Source organism: Pollachius pollachius (assembly GCF_949987615.1).
Source record: "Pollachius pollachius genome assembly, chromosome: 1".
Taxonomy (NCBI): domain Eukaryota; kingdom Metazoa; phylum Chordata; class Actinopteri; order Gadiformes; family Gadidae; genus Pollachius; species Pollachius pollachius.
Window position 1 is genome coordinate 50,824,158 of NC_136934.1, and position 20,306 is coordinate 50,844,463.

Sequence of the window (20,306 nt, forward strand, 5' to 3'; positions counted from 1 at the left end):
TACAAAATCATCTTTTGGAAATTGATCTTAATGCCTTAATTAAACCATTGATGAAAAATCCAACCTTTAAGGACACCAATTTGCTTTGTGAATAAATAATGTATCATAAATAAATAAATGTTCTCCCTCAAAATTACAGGGTGCATAAGTATAGACAACACTATTGTAAATTCCATAGAGGCAGGCAGATTTTATTTTTTAAAAGGCAATTATTTCATGGATCCAGGATACTATGCATCCTGATTAAGTCCCCTTAGCCATTGGAATTAAAATAGTCCCAGGTCATCAAATACCCTTCACTATACCTAGAGATTGGCATGGTTTTATTTCAGTTAGCTGATTAGCTGGTTTGATTTGCATTGAGAAATCATTAGGCTAACTAACAGCTGTGTCCTAATGAAAATACACTGTATGCTCAGAATAAGGTAATAATTCAACTTTTATAGTTTAATAGCATACTTGAAAGGTTGAATACATTTCCAAAAAAGCTTGTTCTATGTCTAAATTGGGTTATGCATAACGAATAATAATACCTGTACTTTTATACAGACGGTTCACAAAAAGACTTTCGTTCAATTCTATATGACTTCTGCCATCTTTATAATAGTATTCAGAGCAGAGAGGACTTCGACACACATGGCAGCAGACAAAGTTCCTGCTGAGTTTCAGTGAATTCTACTTCCCCCTTCTTATATTAGCTCCACAGTGGTGAGGGGAATTATCTGCCCCCATTAACTTTATCAGTATTTAAAATGGCTTCACTTTAACACAGCAACCACTGATGATAAGAACATGACAGTTCTTATTGTAAGACCTCATGACCGATAGACTGTAAAGATTTGATTACATAAATACTGTAAGTTAACGTAAGAAAAGGCTCATGAAAGACTGCGGCCATTCCATCAGGAAACTAAATTGAGAAGTATTTTTTTTGAAACATAGCCTAGTCATCAGGACCAGAATGGAGATGATCCAGTCTTTACAAACCTCACCATTATTCAGACAACCATGAGTATATTCAGAATGTTCTGGCACCTGAGTGCGTAGCGATGCACACATCACCAGACAGCTAAACACTTTTCCCCACAAAACTTGAAGACAGGAGCAATAATGGAAGTCCGTAAAGGATGTTGTCGACATTCACTTGTATGTCCATTTATTGATAGTCGTTGAACGAGTTGTTGCAGGTTTAGAAGTGTGAAACTGGAAATGAACCAATATGCAAATTGGTTATAAAAATGTACTTATAAGTTGTGAAATACAATGAAATATGAACGTAAATTATTACATAAGACATGGATGAATTAAGTTACTTACAAACAAAGCTTCTCCAAGGCTTACACGGATGGATGACGTGAGATACAAGAAAGATATGTTTCACCGTGTGGATCGCTGGCTCAAAAGACAGATCAAAATGGCTGCGAAATAATGACCGATCACGTGACTAAAACAATGTGCCTCTTGTCAGCCAATGAGAATGAACACATATTAAGAAACTACAAAAGGACTGCATACAAGTAATGGCTTGCAGGGGGCTCTAAAATGCCTAATACGAACTCGAAACGTGTAACGTAACACTCCCCGCCTGGTATTGAACACAATAACACCTTAAATGACTAAACATCTAGGGGTCAATGAAGAGTCTGTGTGGCCCTAATGGGTCGTCAGCACCACCACTTCAGTGATAGGACGAAGAAAGGTCTTGGAAGTGCCTCCTCTAGTTATCTTGAGCTCCAACTTCCTGATCTTTCCGTCACTTCCAGGGAAGGTTTTAGTCACCAATGCCATGGGCCACTGGTTTCTCTTCAGCTGAGTATCGCGAAGAAGCACTAAGTCTCCCTCCTTGATGTTGGGCTGGCTCTTCTGCCACTTAGAACGACTCTGGAGGGTTGAGACATACTCACGCCGCCACCTTTCCCAAAAGGTGTTGGCCAAGTGCTGGACTCTTCTCCATTGCTGACGGTGTAAGTCTGCGTCGACGAAGCAGCCTGGAGGAGGATGTGGACGGCAAACCTTCTGGGTAAGAATCGTGTTGGGAGTCAGAAGCAACGGAGCGTCTGCATCAGTAGAGATGGTCGTCAGAGGTCTGGCGTTGATAATGGCGGACACCTCTGCCATCGTAGTAGACAGAACTTCGTGGGTGAGTAGGGAAGGTTGAGTCTGACTTAGCATGGAATCCAGAATCCTTCTTGAGATGCCAATCATCCTCTCCCACACACCGCCCATGTGTGATGAATGAGGCGGGTTAAAGATCCATGTACAACCCTCTGCACTGAGGAACTTAGGGATGTTGGGCTCCTGGTCGTCTTGCAAGAGTACTTGCAGCTCTTTACAGGCTCCCTTGAAATTTGTGCCACAGTCTGAACGAATAAGCTTCACAGGACCCCGGATGGCAAGAAATCTACGCAGAGCGTTGATGAAGCTTGATGTGTCCATGGCTTCAATGAGCTCTATGTGAACAGCACGTACACTGAGACAGGTGAAGATAACTGCCCACCTTTTGCTGTTGGCAGCGCCTCCACGGGTGCGTCGAGTAGAGATACTCCAAGGACCAAAAACATCAATGCCTACGTTGGTGAAAGGAGGCTCTGTACTTAGGCGGTCTGGAGGGAGGTCGGCCATCTTTTGCTCTGCTGTTTTGCCTCTGAGCTTGTTACATGTGACACACTTGTGTAGAAGCTTTGCGATGCACCTCTTGGCTCCGACCATCCAAATGCCGTCTGCACGCATAGCTCCCTCCGTGAAGATCCGGCCCTGGTGTTCGACTCTCCTGTGGTAGTAGCTGGTAAGTAGAGCGCCGACGTGGCTGCGACCAGGGACAATGAGAGGGTGTTTCTCCTCCGCGGTAAGACTTGAGCGTTGAAGCCGGCCACCGATTCTCAAGAGTCCGTCACAATCGAGAACAGGATCCAACTTCCTCAGTGGACTGTCGTTAGGAATGCTTATCCCTTGCTGCAGACAGGACATCTCAGTGCGATAGGTTTCCTTTTGAACACATCGAATGACGACCTGTTTTGCCTTCAACAGATTGTCGGATGTGTGTGCTTTTGAACATTGATGCCAGCCTTTACATTCTTTGTTTCCCGTTGTAGTGCTGGATCCGATGACCTCTGTGATGTGGATGAGTGTGGCTATGGCTCTAATGAGAGACTGCCATGTTGAAAACCGTTCAAACCGCTGAGAGCCCAGGTTAGGGCTGGTGCATGTGGTGAGGTGAGATCGCACTTCTGCATCAGAGTCTGGGTCCACAAGGCTGAAAGGTGTTTCCAGTGGGATGTCTTCTTTAGACGGTAGCAGCAGAAAGTCAGGCCCGGTTAACCAGCTCGTGTTGGTGAGCAGTGCTGCATGTACTGGTCTGGTTGCTACGTCTGCTGGGTTCTGGCCGGTGGGTACGTAGTGCCACTGGTTGGGGCTTGAGAACTTCCTGATGCGTTCTACCCTGTTACTGACATACACGTAGAACCGGCGGGTTGCGTTGTAAATGTACCCAAGCACAACCTTGCTGTCTGTATAGAACCGTATATCATCAAACTTCAGATCCAACTCTCTTGAAGCCAATTCTGCTATCTCAACCGCCAGGACTGCTGCTCCCAGTTCAAGCCGCGGGACTGTATGGACTGACATCGGAGCTAACTTTGTCTTTCCTATGACGAATCCTACATGGACCTCGCCGCTGTCGTCTACCACCTTGAGGTAAGCTACTGCAGCAATGGCCTTCACGGAAGCGTCTGAAAAGATGTGTAGCTCCACGCGCTGGGCGTTGGAAACAGATGTGCTTGTGTAGCAACGAGGCGTCTCAAAGCTTTCAAGGGCTTGTAGTGAATCCCTCCAATCAATCCACTCTGTTTCCTTTTCAACAGGGAGCGGCTCGTCCCAATCAACGGTGTTGTGGGTGAGTTCTCTCAGAAGGAGCTTTCCTTGTATGGAGATCGGTGCCACCAGGCCAAGTGATTCGAACAGACTGTTCACACAAGCAAGCACACCTCTGCGTGTGAAGGGCCTATTGGTGTTGGCGACCCGAAAAGTGAACGTATCCCTGCTCAGGTCCCAATTCAATCCCAGGCTGCGCTGCATCGGTGGAGAGTCAGTTTCCAGGTCGAGGTCCTTCAAGTCCTTGGCATACTCAGAGGATGGAAACGCTTGCATAACTGCTGGACAGTTGGAGGCAATCTTGTGGAGACGTAGGTTGGACATTGCTAGCATACCTCGTGCTGCAGTAAGTAGGTCGATTGCTTGAGACACAGAGGGCAGAGATTTGAGGCCATCGTCTACATAGAACTCTCTATGTACGAACTTTTTCGCTGCGTGACCAAACTCCTCTTCTCCGTGTAGAGCAGCTCGTCTGAGGCCGTAGGTCGCTACCGCTGGAGACGGGCTGTTGCCAAACACATGGACCCGAATTCGGTATTCTACAACCACGTCCGTAGGGTCGTTGTTCCTGAACCATAGGAACCTAAGAAAGTTCCTGTGATCTTCTCTCACGATGAAACTATGGAACATCTGTTCGATGTCGGCGGTGAAGGCAACCTGTTCACATCGAAAACGCATCAGAACTCCCAGCAAACTGTTGTTAAGATCTGGTCCGGTCAACAACACGTCGTTCAGAGACGCTCCAAGATGTTTGGCGCTGGAGTCGAAGACAACTCTGATTTGACCTGGTTTGTGGGGGTGATACACTCCGAATGTGGGGAGGTACCAGCACTCCTCTCTGTTAGCCAACGGAGGAGCGAACTCTGCATGATCTTGATCGAAGATACGTTGCATGAAGGTGACAAAATGTTCCTTCATCTCTGGCTTTCTTCCAAGCGTGCGACAAAGAGAGTTGAAACGATTCAGAGCTTGCTCTCTATTGTTAGGCAGACGTGGTCTTGACGGGCGGAACGGAAGTGGGGCTACCCAGCTGTTACCGTCGTCGATGTAGCTCTCCTTATCCATTAACTCGATGAACAGCTTGTCTTCAATGGAGGGAGCGACCTTGTTGTCATCTTCGGTGCGTTGGAATATCTTGCTTCCCAAGGAGTCATCATAACCGCATCTCTCTGCTTCGCGAGTCAGTGGTGAGTTTGACAGTTCACAGAGGCAGTTGGTGCTTTGGGTCTTCACAGTGAGTTTCTCCTTAACTGTGAGATGGTTTGGACAGGGTGAGAAGTGTGAATGGCGGCCGTTCTCCAGAACGTGAGTGCGGAACACACTTGTATCTTTGGGTTTGTGAGCTGTGCCTAGGCAGACCTCACCGATGATGACCCAACCAAGATCCAAGCGTTGGGCATATGGTGCGTTATTAGGTCCGTTGCGCTGGTCTCGTACCTTGTGAGCCTGTAGGACATCACGCCCAAGGAGAAGAAGGATCTGAGCCTCTGGGTCAAGCGGAGGAATGTGCTCAACAATGGAATTGAGGTGAGTGTGATATTTTGCTACTTCTGGAGTAGGTATCTCGGACCTGTCTTCAGGAATGTAGTTGCATTCAATGACTGTCGGAAGATCTATACTGAGATTTCCATCCAAAGGTTGTGCGACAAAGCCTCTGCCTCTCCTACCTGACATTTCAGTGAGACCGGCACACGTACGTAATGTGTAGGGAGCCTCTGAGTTTTCAAGGTTAAAGAGGTTGAAGAACTCTGGCCTGGCGAGTGACCGGTTGCTCTGGTCATCAAGAATGGCGTTTGCGTCTCACTGACCTGTTTGGTTCTCCCTTAGGATGCACTGTGATGAGGCAGATTTTAGAGCAGGAGCTAGGTCCGTTGTTTCCGCCACAGATCTCGGTGCACATGGAGTTCACTGTAGGAGGAGGTTCCGACTCCCCGCCGTTCTCTGCCTGAGGGGGCTGGTTAGCCCAAGGAGCTGGCCCAGCGTGAAGAGCCGATATATGCCTGTCGCTGTTGCACTCCTTACAGTGCACTTCTGTTTTGCAATCTTTGGCAACGTGTTTGCTTGAAGAACAACATCGAAAACATATACCAGCTTCTTTGAGAAATGCCTTGCGTTCTTCGATATGTTTGGATCGAAAGCCTCTACAATGTTTGAGGGGGTGAGGCTTTTGGTGGATGGGGCACTGTTAACTGACATCAGGCCTAGCACTGGAAGTCTCTGTTGTGTCGGAGTCAGAAACCGGAGAGACATCCGTTATATGAGTGGATACGAAGTTTCTTGTCTTCTTATCTGTAGCGTCTGGCTTGGTTGTTGTAGCAGCTGAACTGGCAAAAAGGAAGCTTGGGTCGTTGCGGATGTAGGCCTCTCTGGAGACGAAGTCAGCAAAGTAGGTGAAAGGTGGGAAGAGCACGTTGTGCTCTAACTTGTAGTTACTCCCCTTAGAAATCCACTTTTCTTGGAGGTTCCATGGTAATTTTTCCACTATGGGGTTCAGACCTCTAGCTGTGTCCAAGCAAGCAAGTCCAGGTAAGTAGCCCTCGCGCTTAGCCGATGCTAGCTCCTGTAGCAGGTCTCCAAGCTCTCTGAGTTTAGGATAATCCCTGTTGTTGATTTTGGGAAACTTCTCCACTCGGTCAAAGAGAGCCTTTTCGATCATCTCTGGTGAGCCGTAACACTCCTCAAGACGAGACCATGCCATTCTCAGGCCTTGAGTTGAGTCGTTGACGTGGACAGCTCTTATCCTCTTGATGTGCGCTGAAGACTGCGGGCCTAACCATTTAGTGAGCAGATCGAGCTCTTCGCTGGAGGTGAGATCAGTTCCTCTAATGGAGTTTAGGAAGCTCGACCTCCATGCCCGGTAGCTCTCAGGTTGATCATCGAATTTGGTAAGACTGGAGCTCAATAGTTCACGCCGAACAAGGAATTGAGCTACCTTACCGAACCCTGTATGGTCACCATTGTGAGTATGAGGAGCCTGTCTGGGGTGAGTGGACGAGAGTGGCTGATGTGTCCCCATTTGGTAGGGGATGTGAGCTTTATCATCAGGAGCAGGCCTTGGTGCCTGGTTGGTTAAAGCAGGTTGCCTAGACCTGTTGAGGTCTCCATCGAAGGAGTCTTGATTATATTGCCTTGTGCTATTAACGTTAGCAGGGTTACGTCGTTGAAGCCGACGTGTTGGGTCAGTGGGGGTAGACTCAGAGGCTGCATTTGAATGACGCTCAACGTAGTTAAACGTTCTTTCACGTGGAGATTGAGTTGGAAGAGAAATTATAGTTCTGGAGCCTCTCTCCAATTCTGCTGCAGTTGACTCAAGGGCTTCGGCTTCTGCTTCTGCTGATGCAATCTCTTTGTCTAGCTTTAGGGTAGCAAGAGCAGCGTCCATATGAGCGTCCATACGAGCTTTTTCTATTAGTAGATCATTTTCTTTTTGAACAAACGTGATGCGGGCACGTGCAGCTGATACTTTAGCCCTTGCTTTAGCTGCAGCTAGGCTAGCGTAAGAAGACCTTGAGCTTGAGCTGGAGTCACCAGACACAGACTTTGTAGCATCTGCTAACGTAGTGTCTTTTTGTTCTTCCGTTCGTGAAGCAGCTTCCATCTTAGAGTAGTGAGATCACACTGATGCACTGGAACGGCTAACGGAGAATGTCTCTCTTGATCACGGTAGGTATCCGTTGTTTAGAGCCCGCTGTGATGCTGTTTTTTCACTGTTCTGGCACCTGAGCGCGTAGCGATGCACACATCACCAGACAGCTAAACACTTTTCCCCACAAAACTTGAAGACAGGAGCAATAATGGAAGTCCGTAAAGGATGTTGTCGACATTCACTTGTATGTCCATTTATTGATAGTCGTTGAACGAGTTGTTGCAGGTTTAGAAGTGTGAAACTGGAAATGAACCAATATGCAAATTGGTTATAAAAATGTACTTATAAGTTGTGAAATACAATGAAATATGAACGTAAATTATTACATAAGACATGGATGAATTAAGTTACTTACAAACAAAGCTTCTCCAAGGCTTACACGGATGGATGACGTGAGATACAAGAAAGATATCACCGTGTGGATCGCTGGCTCAAAAGACAGATCAAAATGGCTGCCGAAATAATGACCGATCACGTGACTAAAACAATGTGACTCTTGTCAGCCAATGAGAATGAACACATTAAGAAACTACAAAAGGACTGCATACAAGTAATGGCCTGCAGGGGGCTCTAAAATGCCTAATACGAACTCGAAACGTGTAACGTAACACAGAATAAACAACAACATACGACAATGAAAGAAAATTTAAATGCATAAAACACTGAAATCATCAGAAATGTTACAATCAGAAACTGAAAAGAACAAGACTCAACCAATGACAGACAACAGACATGATGACGTCAGTGTTCCCTTATCTCTTCATCACTGGAGGAGGAAGAGGAGTCGCTGCTTGAGTTTGGTTCAACGAACGACCTCGCTGTAGACGATCTCATGTTCCGGTCCAGGGGCTGACCTGTCACCCAGAAGCAGACCAGCAAAACTCAGATTCCCTTCATCGTTTCACTAGTAGGCTTTAAGTGCCACTGAGCTAGTGAACCAGTTAAACTGTTTTTGTTTTAAACATCTAAGTATGGTTACTTTGATTTCAACATAGTCATCTATGCCATTCTGTCAGTCACTCAAATAATAAACTTATTTTGAAAAACAAATTTAATACCTTACGTTTTTTTTGCGAGTCTACGCCAAAGGGTTTCTTAAAAATCAACTCTCCCATGAATTCCAGTTCAGGTAATCTTGAATGCCAGGGTGAAGGTGTGTGTGTGTGTGTGTGTGTGTGTGTGTGTGTGTGTGTGTGTGTGTGTGTGTGTGTGTGTGTGTGTGTGTGTGTGCATGTGTGTGTGGTGTGCATGCGGTGTGCATGCGTGTGTGTGTTTATATGTGTGTGTGTTTGTGTGTGCTTGCGCGTGAGCATGTGTGCGTATGTGTACATGTGTGTGTGTGTTGTTTTGCAGAGCTTCGTTTGGGAGGCGGTTTATGTTGCGTCCATTACAGCATAACTCTTCGGTCTCGGCCGCATCGCATGGACAAAATCACTCACTATCACACTCTTCTGCTAAGATCTGTCCTCGATTAAAAAAAGCTGCCGTGCGTAACCACCTCCCTCTCCATCCTAGAACTCAAAACAACTCATGTCATGATTTATTTAAATTCTCATAGTGTTCAAACTTGAGCTAAACAGGGCGTTTAAAAACACTTTACTAACACCACGCTAAATGCTTTTGGGCAGATTTGATACAACCAAGCCATTTTTTAAAATGCTATTGTACCGGAGGTAAAGCCAGAAGAAATGATGGTTTGATCGCCGGGACCCTAATGTTCCGTTAAGCTTTAGAAACATTTCATTAGGAATGTTTTAATGGAGTTAGTTTTGGCACCGGTTTCATGAATGAACATGTACTAATCTGTTTCACTGATAAAAGAAGACATCATCTCGTCTTATTAGTGATGAATAATAACATCGTTACCCTCTTCTTCATCATCAGAAGGTTACATCGAAACAGGAGACGGTTACCTCGAGGAATTGCTTTTGAAGCGGACGGTTGCATAGCTGACTTCCTCTGAGGCTCCCACCGCTTCCTGTTTACGGTCCACCTCCTAGACAGACACACAGGCGGTCAGACAGACACACTCACACAAACACGTGTGTCCATCCATTAACCCAGGTAAACACAAACACAGAAACACACACACATGCACACACACATTTAGTTAAAAGTGAGTTGAACTACTTACGTGTTTTTGAATCACCTCTGATGCCTTTTTCTGTGCATGTCTCCTATTTCTTAATAAAAAAAAAGAGATTACAGATATGTCCAATAATAAAACACCATTTTACTATCAAATTTAAATTTCAGAACAGAGATTTCAGTTGTATTTCCATGGATTAATATGAGGTTAGTCGCCAAGGGTAATGATGCCTTTCAAACATTATCATCTTCATTATCAGCATCAAGAATAAAGTGGACGTTTCGAAGTTCTGTTCTCTGTTCTCTTTGGCGACACCTATGGTAATAAGTGGTAATTGCAATCTGTCCCGGTGAGCTCCACACTTAGCTGCGTTCCCTACCCCAAGTTGAACAGAGATTTATATCTACGCTCATCTTAGAGATAAATACGTTGAGTACCTTTTAGCGAAGACCAGCCCAGCCAGGAGGAGAAGGATCACAGCCAACAGCACCGACACCACTGACACTGTCACGCTCCTGTCACTGTCACACTTGTGTCTTCCTGTAAAACAACACATTTATGTCAGATACAATTAGATTTGTTTAGATCACTTTGTTATTAACAGTAAGATTAAATTATGTAACGTCTTAGATACAGCTCAATTAGATTAGATGACATCATTTCAAAAACAATTACATTAGATTACCTATAGAATTATTATTTTTTTGGTACAATTAGATAATTTTAAACTATAATAGACTAGATTAAATTAGATAATGTCAGAGCATAAGAGACTATATTAGATTAGACAATGTCAGACTATAATATAGAATATAAAATAAGATAATGTCAGACTATAATACAGCATATTAGATGAGATAATGTCAAACTATAATATATTTTAATAAATTAAATAATGTCGGACTATAATAGACTATATTAGATAATGTTAGACTTTAATAGACTTTATTAGATTAGATTATGTTAGACTATAATACACTATATGACATTAGATGAGGGACCACCCTCAGGTGCATTAGTGAACACAGAGGGGCTCACCTTCATCTTCCACCACGACCAGACTCCAAGGCGCAGAAGTTTTCCGCCCACTGGAGTCCAGAGAGCAGGTGTAATTCCCTGTGTTGTTATTGGTCAGACAGCTGAGGTGGAGGGCGGGGCCTGTCTCTGATAGGGCGTGGCCATTTCTATACCAGTGGACGTCCAATCGGTGGAAGGAGCAGGCTGAGGTACAGGTGAGTGTGACCTGACCGCCCTCTTTCACCACATTGTCAGTGACGGAGCTTCTGACCTTCACATCCTCTCCATCTGTTGAAGACACAGTGAGACGGACGTTCTTTACAACTGGACAGAATGACAGCATTTACCCTTCAGTTGAAGTGGTCATCACTTATCATTGACTATTTACAACTGTCAGTTTGCAGATACAAGGAATTATTAAAATGAATTTGATCCAAAGCGTCGTCCAGGACATCCAGAAACATCTCATGAGGAGCAGGTGGGTGAGGACATCTTGCTCAAGGTTGACTACAGGAAGCTGCTAATCCCTCCCCAATGGGAACAAAGTCTTTTCTATTCCTATAGTCTGAATATAATGGGACAGTAGTGGAAGTAATACTGACTAGTAACAGTACGAGAAGTTACACTGACTAGTAACAGTACCATAAATAACAGTTACCAGTGACAGTGACTCCGACTCCTTTCTTTTTGGTGTACTTATCGCCGTTGGCCTCGAAGCGGAAGTGGTACGTTGCAGCGTCCTGTTTCACCGTCTTGATGATCTTCAAGGTGCAGTTCCTGACGAGGTCCCCCAGGTACTGGAACCTGCTGTCGGCCCGGACGTTGCTGCTGTTGTACACGTTGGGCGTGGTGAGGTGGCAGATCTCGTGATTGGGGCACCAGACCACCCGCTCCACCCGCTGCCCCGCGGGGTGGGTGAAGCTGCAGGGGATGGTGGCGGTGGAGCCCTCCACCACGCAGAAGGAGTCAGGGTACTCCACCTGCCAGCCTGGGTCCGCCCCCAGCGGCCCTGGAGGAAGCAGACAGTCGGGGTCACAACAGGGAGCCCGGTTCTAAGGGAGGGTCTCACATGAGGTCATGCTCTCTCCAAGGTGAGCTTCTCACCGTCATGGTGAGAATGAGAGCGACTGGTTGATGGTGAAGACGCTCTGAGAAGGTCAGGGTGTGACGTTGATATTGAAATGTGTTTGGTATTATATCATATTATATATTATTTGATATCATATTATATAATATTTGATATCATGTCATAAAGCATTGTAAATTATATTATATATCGTGTCAAACTTCAGACTACTAGATATCAAGTTTTTTTCTTCTGTTATGAAAGCTTTTTTGGTGTGGCCCATTAAGAAACAATGCATTATCATTATCATCACTGCTATTATTATTATGACAACATATGGAACGATAAACTAATCAAAGTGTCATTCTTTGTCTGTGTCTAGTGGTAGAGTTGAGGTCCCATTAGACTCTAGAAAGAGCTCTAGGTTGAGCCAATAGGCCAGCTGGATCCAGTTTGTGTACTGACACGTTCCCGGTAGTAAACAGAAGAAGCATTACAGCTTACCAGCTAGCAGCAGGAGCACAGAGAGGGTCCATGGATTCATCTTCATCTGCTCCGTAGCTGCCTCTCTGTGTCTGGTTTTTAACGACACTTGGACAGGGGGAGGGCTGATTGGCTGATTGTGAAAGGCTACAGTAATAGTCTTCACATGTAGCTTCCTCCTTTTAGATAATCTCTGCAATAGCCACTAACCTCCCTTCACAATGTTTAAGTACCATATATAGTTTCCCTTCTCCCTCTCTCATTGACATGACATCTAAATCAGCAGTTCAGTTTAAATTGGCCCAGTAGAACGTCCCTATAGACCCATTATCAACGTGTTTTATAGAAGTAGTCCCTTTGCTTTGGATTGATCTACAACTTGGTTTAGATCGTAACAAAACATAATTTGAAGTAGAGTTTGACTTTCTGTTATTATAATGAGCAACCGTTATGTCTTTATTTGATTCATCAAATTTAGAGACTAGAAGTTAGTGATGCACGATGGGCCACAATGTACGCGGCCCTCATCGGTCACAGGTGGAGTGACCGATGAGTGTATATGGATTATTGATCAGCCACTTTTATTAGTCAACACGACAGTATAACGTGAACAATGACTATGTCTAAAGTACAATAACTGGCAGAATAAACTAGAACTAAATGTCTTCATGATAGTTGTATCTCAGTGACCCCCATATATTACCCCTCAACAAAGTGTGTGAATTCAAACGCTGACCTATAAACAAGATATTGTGGATGCTAGTTTACGAATGTTCTCTAAAGACAGGGAACTATGAGTGTTGGTGAGCTGCTGAGCTTATCTCACACTATCTCTCGCTCTCCGCCTTAGTTCATGGGTTGGCCAATGGGCAGAGAGGGGCGGGACTTCCGGTGATAAGAATCAGTGTCTCTGCTCATTTATATTTATGCGTTGTGGTTTGTGTCTTCGTTGGTGGATTTCTCTGGTTCTCAGGTTTGTTGATTCTCTGGTTCTTTTTTTTGTGTTTCCTCATTCTGTGATAGAAACAGAGTTAAGGTAGGGTGGGCAATTTGGAGCAACAAGACAGAGAGATGCTAAATATTTAAATGATCCAATCAAAATAAGACATCCCTCCCTGCAGACTAGTTCCTCAAACCAAGGGACTAGCTCACTGCCTTTGGCAAAAGGTCAGACTCATTGGGCAGATTCCAGTCAAGTTCAATGAGTAGGGCCACACTCCTCCTAAAGATGGCCGACCCACTCCTCATAAAAATGGCCGCCCCACTCCTCTTAAAGATGGCCGAACCACTCCTCCTAAAGACAGTCACCACACTCCTCCTAAAGATGGCCGACCAACTCAGCCTAACGATGGCCGCCTCACTCCTCCTAAAGATGGCCGCCCCACTGTACCTAAAGATGGCCGACCCAAGTCCATGACACATGAAGATGGTGATCAATGCTGCTATCTACGTTATCTCCTGAGTGTGTGTGGTGACCGCTGGTTTAACCTGTGTGCATTGACCTGCCAAGGCACAACAGGTGTGCAGCCCCACCAGCCCCAGAGTCTCTCAGTCTGACTCAGGCCAGGTCAGGCTGCTGAGACCAGCCGTCAGCCACAGCCCACAGGGACGTCAATGGAATTCACACCAATATGACAAAATAATTATTCTAAAATACAATCAGCTTTAACACATTTATTAACATGAACATTTCTACTTTAATCTTTACGTGTGCAAATATGTTTTTTCAAATCAACTTCAATGTTTCATATCGACAAAGAGATTTTTTAGATTTGATTGGTTTTGTTTGAGCACCATTTAGCAAAGACAACCCCAGCCAGGAGGAGAAGGAGAACCGCCAACACCACGCCCTTCACCACGGCAACCTCCAGGTGGACGGACCTGTGGAATCCTGGAGAACAACACGAGGAATTCATCCATGGATGGAGCGGTCATTAGGTTAGACTGTAAAAGATAATGTTAGAGTATCATAGACTATATCAGATAATGTTAGACTATACAAGACTGTAATAGATAATATTAGACTGTAATAGACTATATCAGATAATGTTAGACTGTACTAGACTATAATAGATAATGTTAGATTATACAAGACTATATTACATTAAATAGTGTTAGACTATACTAGACTATAAGAGAAAATATAAGACTATCATAGACTATATTACATTAGATAATGTTAGACTATCATAGACTATAATGAATAATATTAGACTATAGTGGACTACCGGTACCTAACATTAGATAATGTAAAACTATACTAGATTAGATTAGATAGTGTTAGACTAAAATAGACTATATTAGATTAGATAATGTCAGACTATCATACACTATATTACATTAGATAATGTTAGACTTTAATAGACGTTATTAGATTAGATAATGTTAGACTATAATACACTATATTAGATTAGATAATGTTAGACTATAATACACTATATTAGATTAGATAATGCCAGACTATAATACACTATATTACATTAGATGAGGGACCACCCTCATGTGCATTAGTGAACACAGAGGGGCTCACCTTCATCTTCCACCATGACCAGACTCCAAGGCGCAGAGGTTTTCCGCCCACTGGAGTCCAGAGAGCAGGTGTAAGTCCCTGTGTCGTCATTGGTCAGATAGCTGAGGTGGAGGGCGGGGCCTGTCTCTGATAGGGCGTGGCCATTTCTCTACCAGTGGACGTCCAATTGGTGGAAGGAGCAGTTTGAAGTACAGGTGAGTGTGACCTGAGCGCCCTCTTTCACCACATTGTCAGTGACGGAGCTTCTGACCTTGACAACCTCTCCATCTGTTGAAGACACAGTGAGACGGACGTTCTTTACAACTGGACACCTTGCTAACACGAGCATGAGCGTCGCTAGCAATTGAAAACATTCGGGGCTAAAGCCCAGAAGTTAGAGCCCTTTTAAAAGGGGGGTTCGGGGCTTTCTCCCCCGAGAAAAGTTGAAAATCGGGCTGATGAAATATGCAATTGTAACGTAGTTTGAGAAGGAAAGGAAAGACCAATCGTCATGTCTGACTCACGTCGGGGCAGGCCTACTGAGTAGGTTAATGTTTACGTTAAGGATAGGAAAGTGCACCACATACACCAGAAGCCAAAATGAGACATTAGAAAAGCGTGTTGCCAAATAAACACTGTCATGCGCCTACCCAATGAATTAAACCGGGTTGAATTCACTGCGGGTCTCCTGAATCTGTGCAAGCAGCACTAAACAGCAATATCGACGTGATGCGCTATGCATAGAGAATACAATTGCAACATTTTGCAACAAATGATTCTAAATCTGCCCATAAATGTACACGTCAGAATTTTGCGGTTTTCACTGGCTACAATATTGCATCTGTCAGTTGTCAAATTTGCTGAACAAAATGTTAAACTTCAATAATTGTTCATAGTCAACTTATATAGTCCATTTATTTAAGCTCTCAAAAGCATAACCATATGCTATCCCCACATCGGCGGGAAAACACGGCACACGCAAAGAACATCCATGGAATCAGCCGTTCAAAGCCAGTCTGCATGAATCGTATGACAACAGGATGGCAGGGGATGCGGACAAGGAATACACCGCAGGGGGGAACATGAGAGCCCCAGCTCGCCGCATACTAGTAGCCTGGGTGCTTAAAGCGTGGAACAAGCTGGATACGGAGCGGGTGAAAAACTCCTTAAATGTGTGTGTGTGTGTGTGTGTGTGTGTGTGTGTGTGTGTGTGTGTGTGTGTGTGTGTGTGTGTGTGTGTGTGTGTGTGTGTGTCACTCTGTTCGAGACAGCACGAGAGTTCAATGTTGTCATTAGCTGTTACGTCTTTCTGACCAATCGCAGTTCAAGGCCGACCTGGGCTGTACCACTTTAGGAGGGGGCGCTCAGTTACCCCCCTCTAGACAAAATCGAATTGGTTGCGACGTTGACAGATTGTATTTGTTGCGTGTGTAGAGTGAGTGAGAGGTTGTGGATGCACAGCTCAGGCTACCGGACGGTGCGCTCGTGTGTGCGTGTGTGTGTGTGATTGTGTGTGCGTGTGTGCGTGCGTGTGTGTGTTAGCATGCGTGCAGGCGTTATTCGACCTAGGTTACCAATATTCATACTGCTTTAAATAAAAAAATTGATAGTATTTCTCATCTTTGCTGAGCAAGAGTTTTGTTCTAAAGTTCAGTGATTGAAACAAATAAAAGCCCGGGCTATTGAAGTTTTACGGTACCACTGTCATGCACCTACCCGATGTCAAGTGGACCGGGTTGAATTCACTGCGGGTCTCTCTTCTTACATCCATCTTACAAAAGATATTTTATTACTGTCCTTCTCAACACTCTGATTTCACTAAAAGGCTAGCAGCACGAAACAGCAATATCGACGACATGCGCTATGCATAGAGAAGAAACAATACCGACGTTGAATTTGCAACATTTTGCAACAAATTATTCTAAATCTGCCCATATATGGACACGTCAGAATTTGCAGTTTTCACTGGCTACAATGTTGCATCTATGGCTGCTGGTAATGCAACCACAAAGAAGTATACTCTACGGGGCTATTTTCCTCATTATTATTATTATCTTTTTTTTGACGGCACAGCGATCCGGGGCTATTCCCAAAAGATCCGGGGCTATAGCCTCGAATGCCCAGGTCTAACGACGCGCCCGAACACGAGTGTCAGATCTAGAAGTAAAACTGACTAGTGACAGTACTGTAAGTAACACTGACTAGTAACAGTACGAGACTAATATACTACATTAGATTAGATAATGTCAGACTATAATATACTAGATTAGATTAGATTATTTTAGACTATAATATACTATATTAGATTAGATAATGTTAGAATATAATAGGCTTTAGTATATGCTAAATTAGAACCTCCTAATATGGCCTAATTTGATTGGTTCGCTTTCTCGGGATTTTGGGCAATATCCCATGATTGAGATCTCAAACTCGGGATATTGTTTTCAGAGTGTGTGACGGTCGTCTCGTCACGCTGATAAAAAGCAAATATGCCTCTAATAAAAATAAAGAAATCCCGGCAAAAAGGGTTATCTTGTTTATTTTTTGGAGTGTTCACGTGTAATATACAACAAAACAATTATTCACCTCTGGCTCCAAGACCTTCGGCGAGTAAATCTTAAGTATTCAATTGGATAATGTTAAACTATAATATACCTTAAAAGATAATATAATGTTAGACTATAATAGGCTATATTAGATTAGATAATGTTAGACATAATATATTTTAATAAATTAAATAATGTCGGACTATAATAGACTATATTAGATAATGTTAGACTTTAATAGACTTTATTAGAATAGATTATGTTAGACTATAATACACTATATTACATTAGATGAGGGACCACCCTCATGTGCATTAGTGAACACAGAGGGGCTCACCTTCATCTTCCACCACGACCAGACTCCAAGGCGCAGAAGTTTTCCGCCCACTGGAGTCCAGAGAGCAGGTGTAATCCCCTGTGTCGTCATTGGTCAGACAGCTGAGGTGGAGGGCGCGGCCTGTCTCTGATAGGGCTTGGCCATTTCTATACCAGTGGACGTCCAATCGGTGGAAGGAGCAGGCTGAGGTACAGGTGAGTGTGACCTGACCGCCCTCTTTCACCACATTGTCAGTGACGGAGCTTCTGACCTTCACATCCTCTCCATCTGTTGAAGACACAGTGAGACGGACGTTCTTTACAACTGGACAGAATGACAGCATTTACCCTTCAGTTGAAGTGGTCATCACTTATCATTGACTATTTACCACTGTCAGTTTGCAGATACAAGGAATTATTAAAATAAATTTGATCCAAAGCGTCGTCCAGGACATCCAGAAACATCTCATGAGGAGCAGGTGGGTGAGGACATCTTGCTCAAGGTTGACTACAGGAAGCTGCTAATCCCTCCCCAATGGGAACCAAGTCTAGTCTATTCCTATAGTCTGAATATAATGGGACAGTAGTGGAAGTAATACTGACTAGTAACAGTACGAGAAGTTACACTGACTAGTAACAGTACCATAATTAACAGTTACCAGTGACAGTGACTCTGACTCCTTTCTGTCCGGTGTACTTATCGCCGTTGGTCTCGAAGCGGAAGCGGTACGTTGCAGCGTCCTGTTTCACCGTCTTGATGATCTTTAAGGTGCAGTTCCCGATGAGGTCCCCCAGGTACTGGAACCTGCTGTCGGCCCGGACGTTGCTGCTGTCGTACACGTAGGGCGTGGTGAGGTGGCAGATCTCGTGATTGGGGCACCAGACCACCCGCTCCACCCGGAGCCCCGCGGGGTGGGTGAAGCTGCAGGGGATGGTGGCGTTGGAGCCCTCCACCACGCAGAAGGAGTCAGGGTACTCCACGTGCCAGCCAGGGTCCGCCCCCAGCGGCCCTGGAGGAAGCAGACAGTCGGGGTCACAACAGGGAGCCCGGTTCTAAGGGAGGGTCTCACATGAGGTCATGCTCTCTCCAAGGTGAGCTTTTCACCGTCATGGTGAGAATGAGAGCGACTGGTTGATGGTGAAGACGCTCTGAGAAGGTCAGGGTGTGACTTTGATATTGTAATTTGTTTGGTTTTTGTATCATATTATATAATATTTGATATCATGTCATAAAGCATTGTAAATTATATTATATATCGTGTCAAACTTCAGACTACTAGATATCAAGTTTTTTTCTTTTGTTATGAAAGCTTTTTTGGTGTGGCCCATTAAGAAACAATGCATTATCATTATCATCACTGCTATTATGACAACATATGGAACGATAAACTGATCAAAGTGTCCTTCTTTATCTGTGTCTAGTGGTAGAGTTGAGGTCCCATTAGACTCTAAAAAGAGCTCTAGGTTGAGCCAATAGGCCAGCTGGATCCAGTTTGTGTACTGACACGTTCCCGGTAGTAAACAGAAGTAGCATTACAGCTTACCAGCTAGCAGCAGGAGCACAGAGAGGGTCCATGGATTCATCTTCATCTGCTCCGTAGCTGCCTCTCTGTGTCTGGTTGTTAACGCCACTTGGACAGGGGGAGGGCTGATTGGCTGATTGTGAAAGGCTACAGTAATAGTCTTCACATGTAGCTTCCTCCTTTTAGATATTCTCTGCAATAGCCAATAACCTCCCTTCACAATGCTTTAAATACCATATATTAGCTTCCCTTCTCCCTCTCTCATTGACATGACATCCAATCAGCAGTTCAGTTGATATTGGCCCAGTAGATCGTCCCTATAGACCCATTATCAACGTGTTTTATAGAAGTGGTCCCTTTGCTTTGGAATAATCTACATCTTGGACCCGATCGTAAAAAACATCATTTGAAGTACAGTTTGACTTTCGATTATTATATTGAACAACCGTTATGCCCTTATTTAAATCTGGGATAACTTCATAAACAGGAGGATTCATTACATTTAGAGACTATAAGTTAGGGATGCACGATGGGCCACAATGTACTCGCCCAACATCGGTCAGAGGTGGAGTATCTCCAGTGTATATGGATTATTGATTAGCCATTATTAGTCAACATGACTAATAGGGTAACGTGAACATTGACATCTGCTCTACAACTCAGCAAAATGCCTCAGTTGTTTCAACCCGGGTCGGCTTAGCTCAGGAGGTAGAGCAGTTCCTCCCCTCCTAGCTGATTGTTGATGTGTCCCTGAGCAAGACTCTTAACACTAACTGCTCCTGACGAGCTGGCTGTCGCCTTGCATGGTTGACTCTGCCGTCAATGTGTATATTAACCGATGTAAGTCGCTTTGGATAAAAGAGTCGGCCAACATCGGTCACAGGTGAAGTATCTCCAGTGTATATGGATTATTGATCAGCCACTTTTATTAGTCAACACGACAGTATAACGTGAACAATGACCATATCTAAAGTACAATAACTGGCAGAATAAACTAGAACTAAATGTCTTCATGATAGTTGTATCTCAGTGACCCCCATATATGACCCCTCAACAAAGTCTGTGAATTCAAAAGCTGACCTATAAACAAGATAGTGTGGACGTTAGTTTACGAGATGTTCTCTGAAGAAAGGGAGCTATGAATGTTGGTGAGCTGCTGAGCTTATCCCACACTATCTCTCGCTCTCCGCCTGAGTTCATGGGTTGGCCAATGGGCAGAGAGGGGCGGGACTTCTGGTTATG

General features: G+C 44.4%; 3 protein-coding genes across 4 annotated transcripts in view; all 3 read right to left on the bottom strand.

The window, feature by feature from the left end:
* LOC307072613 (single-strand DNA endonuclease ASTE1-like) overlaps window positions 1-20,306 on the bottom strand; it is a 38,068-nt gene that overhangs the window by 11,214 nt on the left and 6,548 nt on the right. The gene's annotated exons all lie outside the window — the stretch shown is intronic.
* LOC307072631 (sialic acid-binding Ig-like lectin 10) lies at window positions 6,841-12,254 on the bottom strand. 2 transcript variants are annotated; one of them, XM_079732011.1, is made up of 7 exons: window positions 12,193-12,254; window positions 11,281-11,631; window positions 10,644-10,910; window positions 10,043-10,145; window positions 9,651-9,699; window positions 9,430-9,512; window positions 6,841-8,370 (listed from the first exon to the last, which is right to left on the bottom strand). In XM_079732011.1, the coding sequence occupies exons 1-7, from the start codon at window positions 12,236-12,238 to the stop codon at window positions 8,319-8,321; spliced, it is 951 nt and encodes a 316-aa protein (XP_079588137.1). In that variant the 5' UTR covers window positions 12,239-12,254; the 3' UTR covers window positions 6,841-8,318. The 2 variants fall into 2 exon arrangements, with proteins under 2 accessions (XP_079588137.1, XP_079588138.1); XM_079732012.1 differs by lacking the exons at window positions 9,430-9,512; window positions 9,651-9,699.
* LOC307072664 (myeloid cell surface antigen CD33-like) lies at window positions 13,862-19,209 on the bottom strand. The gene is made up of 5 exons (XM_079732055.1): window positions 19,086-19,209; window positions 18,201-18,551; window positions 17,564-17,830; window positions 14,702-14,968; window positions 13,862-14,062 (listed from the first exon to the last, which is right to left on the bottom strand). The coding sequence occupies exons 1-4, from the start codon at window positions 19,129-19,131 to the stop codon at window positions 14,850-14,852; spliced, it is 783 nt and encodes a 260-aa protein (XP_079588181.1). The 5' UTR covers window positions 19,132-19,209; the 3' UTR covers window positions 13,862-14,062; window positions 14,702-14,849.

Bases quoted from the DNA above. Each gene is read 5' to 3' on its own strand.
- LOC307072631 (XM_079732011.1), bottom strand. From the start codon at position 12,238: ATGAAGATGAATCCATGGACCCTCTCTGTGCTCCTGCTGCTAGCTG. The intron at 10,146-10,643 runs GTGAGCCCCTCT...GTTGTTTTACAG, and splicing joins GGTCGTGGTGGAAGATGAAG to GAAGACACAAGTGTGACAGT. The intron at 9,700-10,042 runs GTACTCAACGTA...TTTTTTATTAAG, and splicing joins GGGCTGGTCTTCGCTAAAAG to AAATAGGAGACATGCACAGA.
- LOC307072664 (XM_079732055.1), bottom strand. From the start codon at position 19,131: ATGAAGATGAATCCATGGACCCTCTCTGTGCTCCTGCTGCTAGCTG. The intron at 18,552-19,085 runs GTAAGCTGTAAT...TGCTTCCTCCAG, and splicing joins TGTGCTCCTGCTGCTAGCTG to GGCCGCTGGGGGCGGACCCT. The intron at 14,969-17,563 runs GTGAGCCCCTCT...TGTCTTCAACAG, and splicing joins GGTCGTGGTGGAAGATGAAG to ATGGAGAGGTTGTCAAGGTC.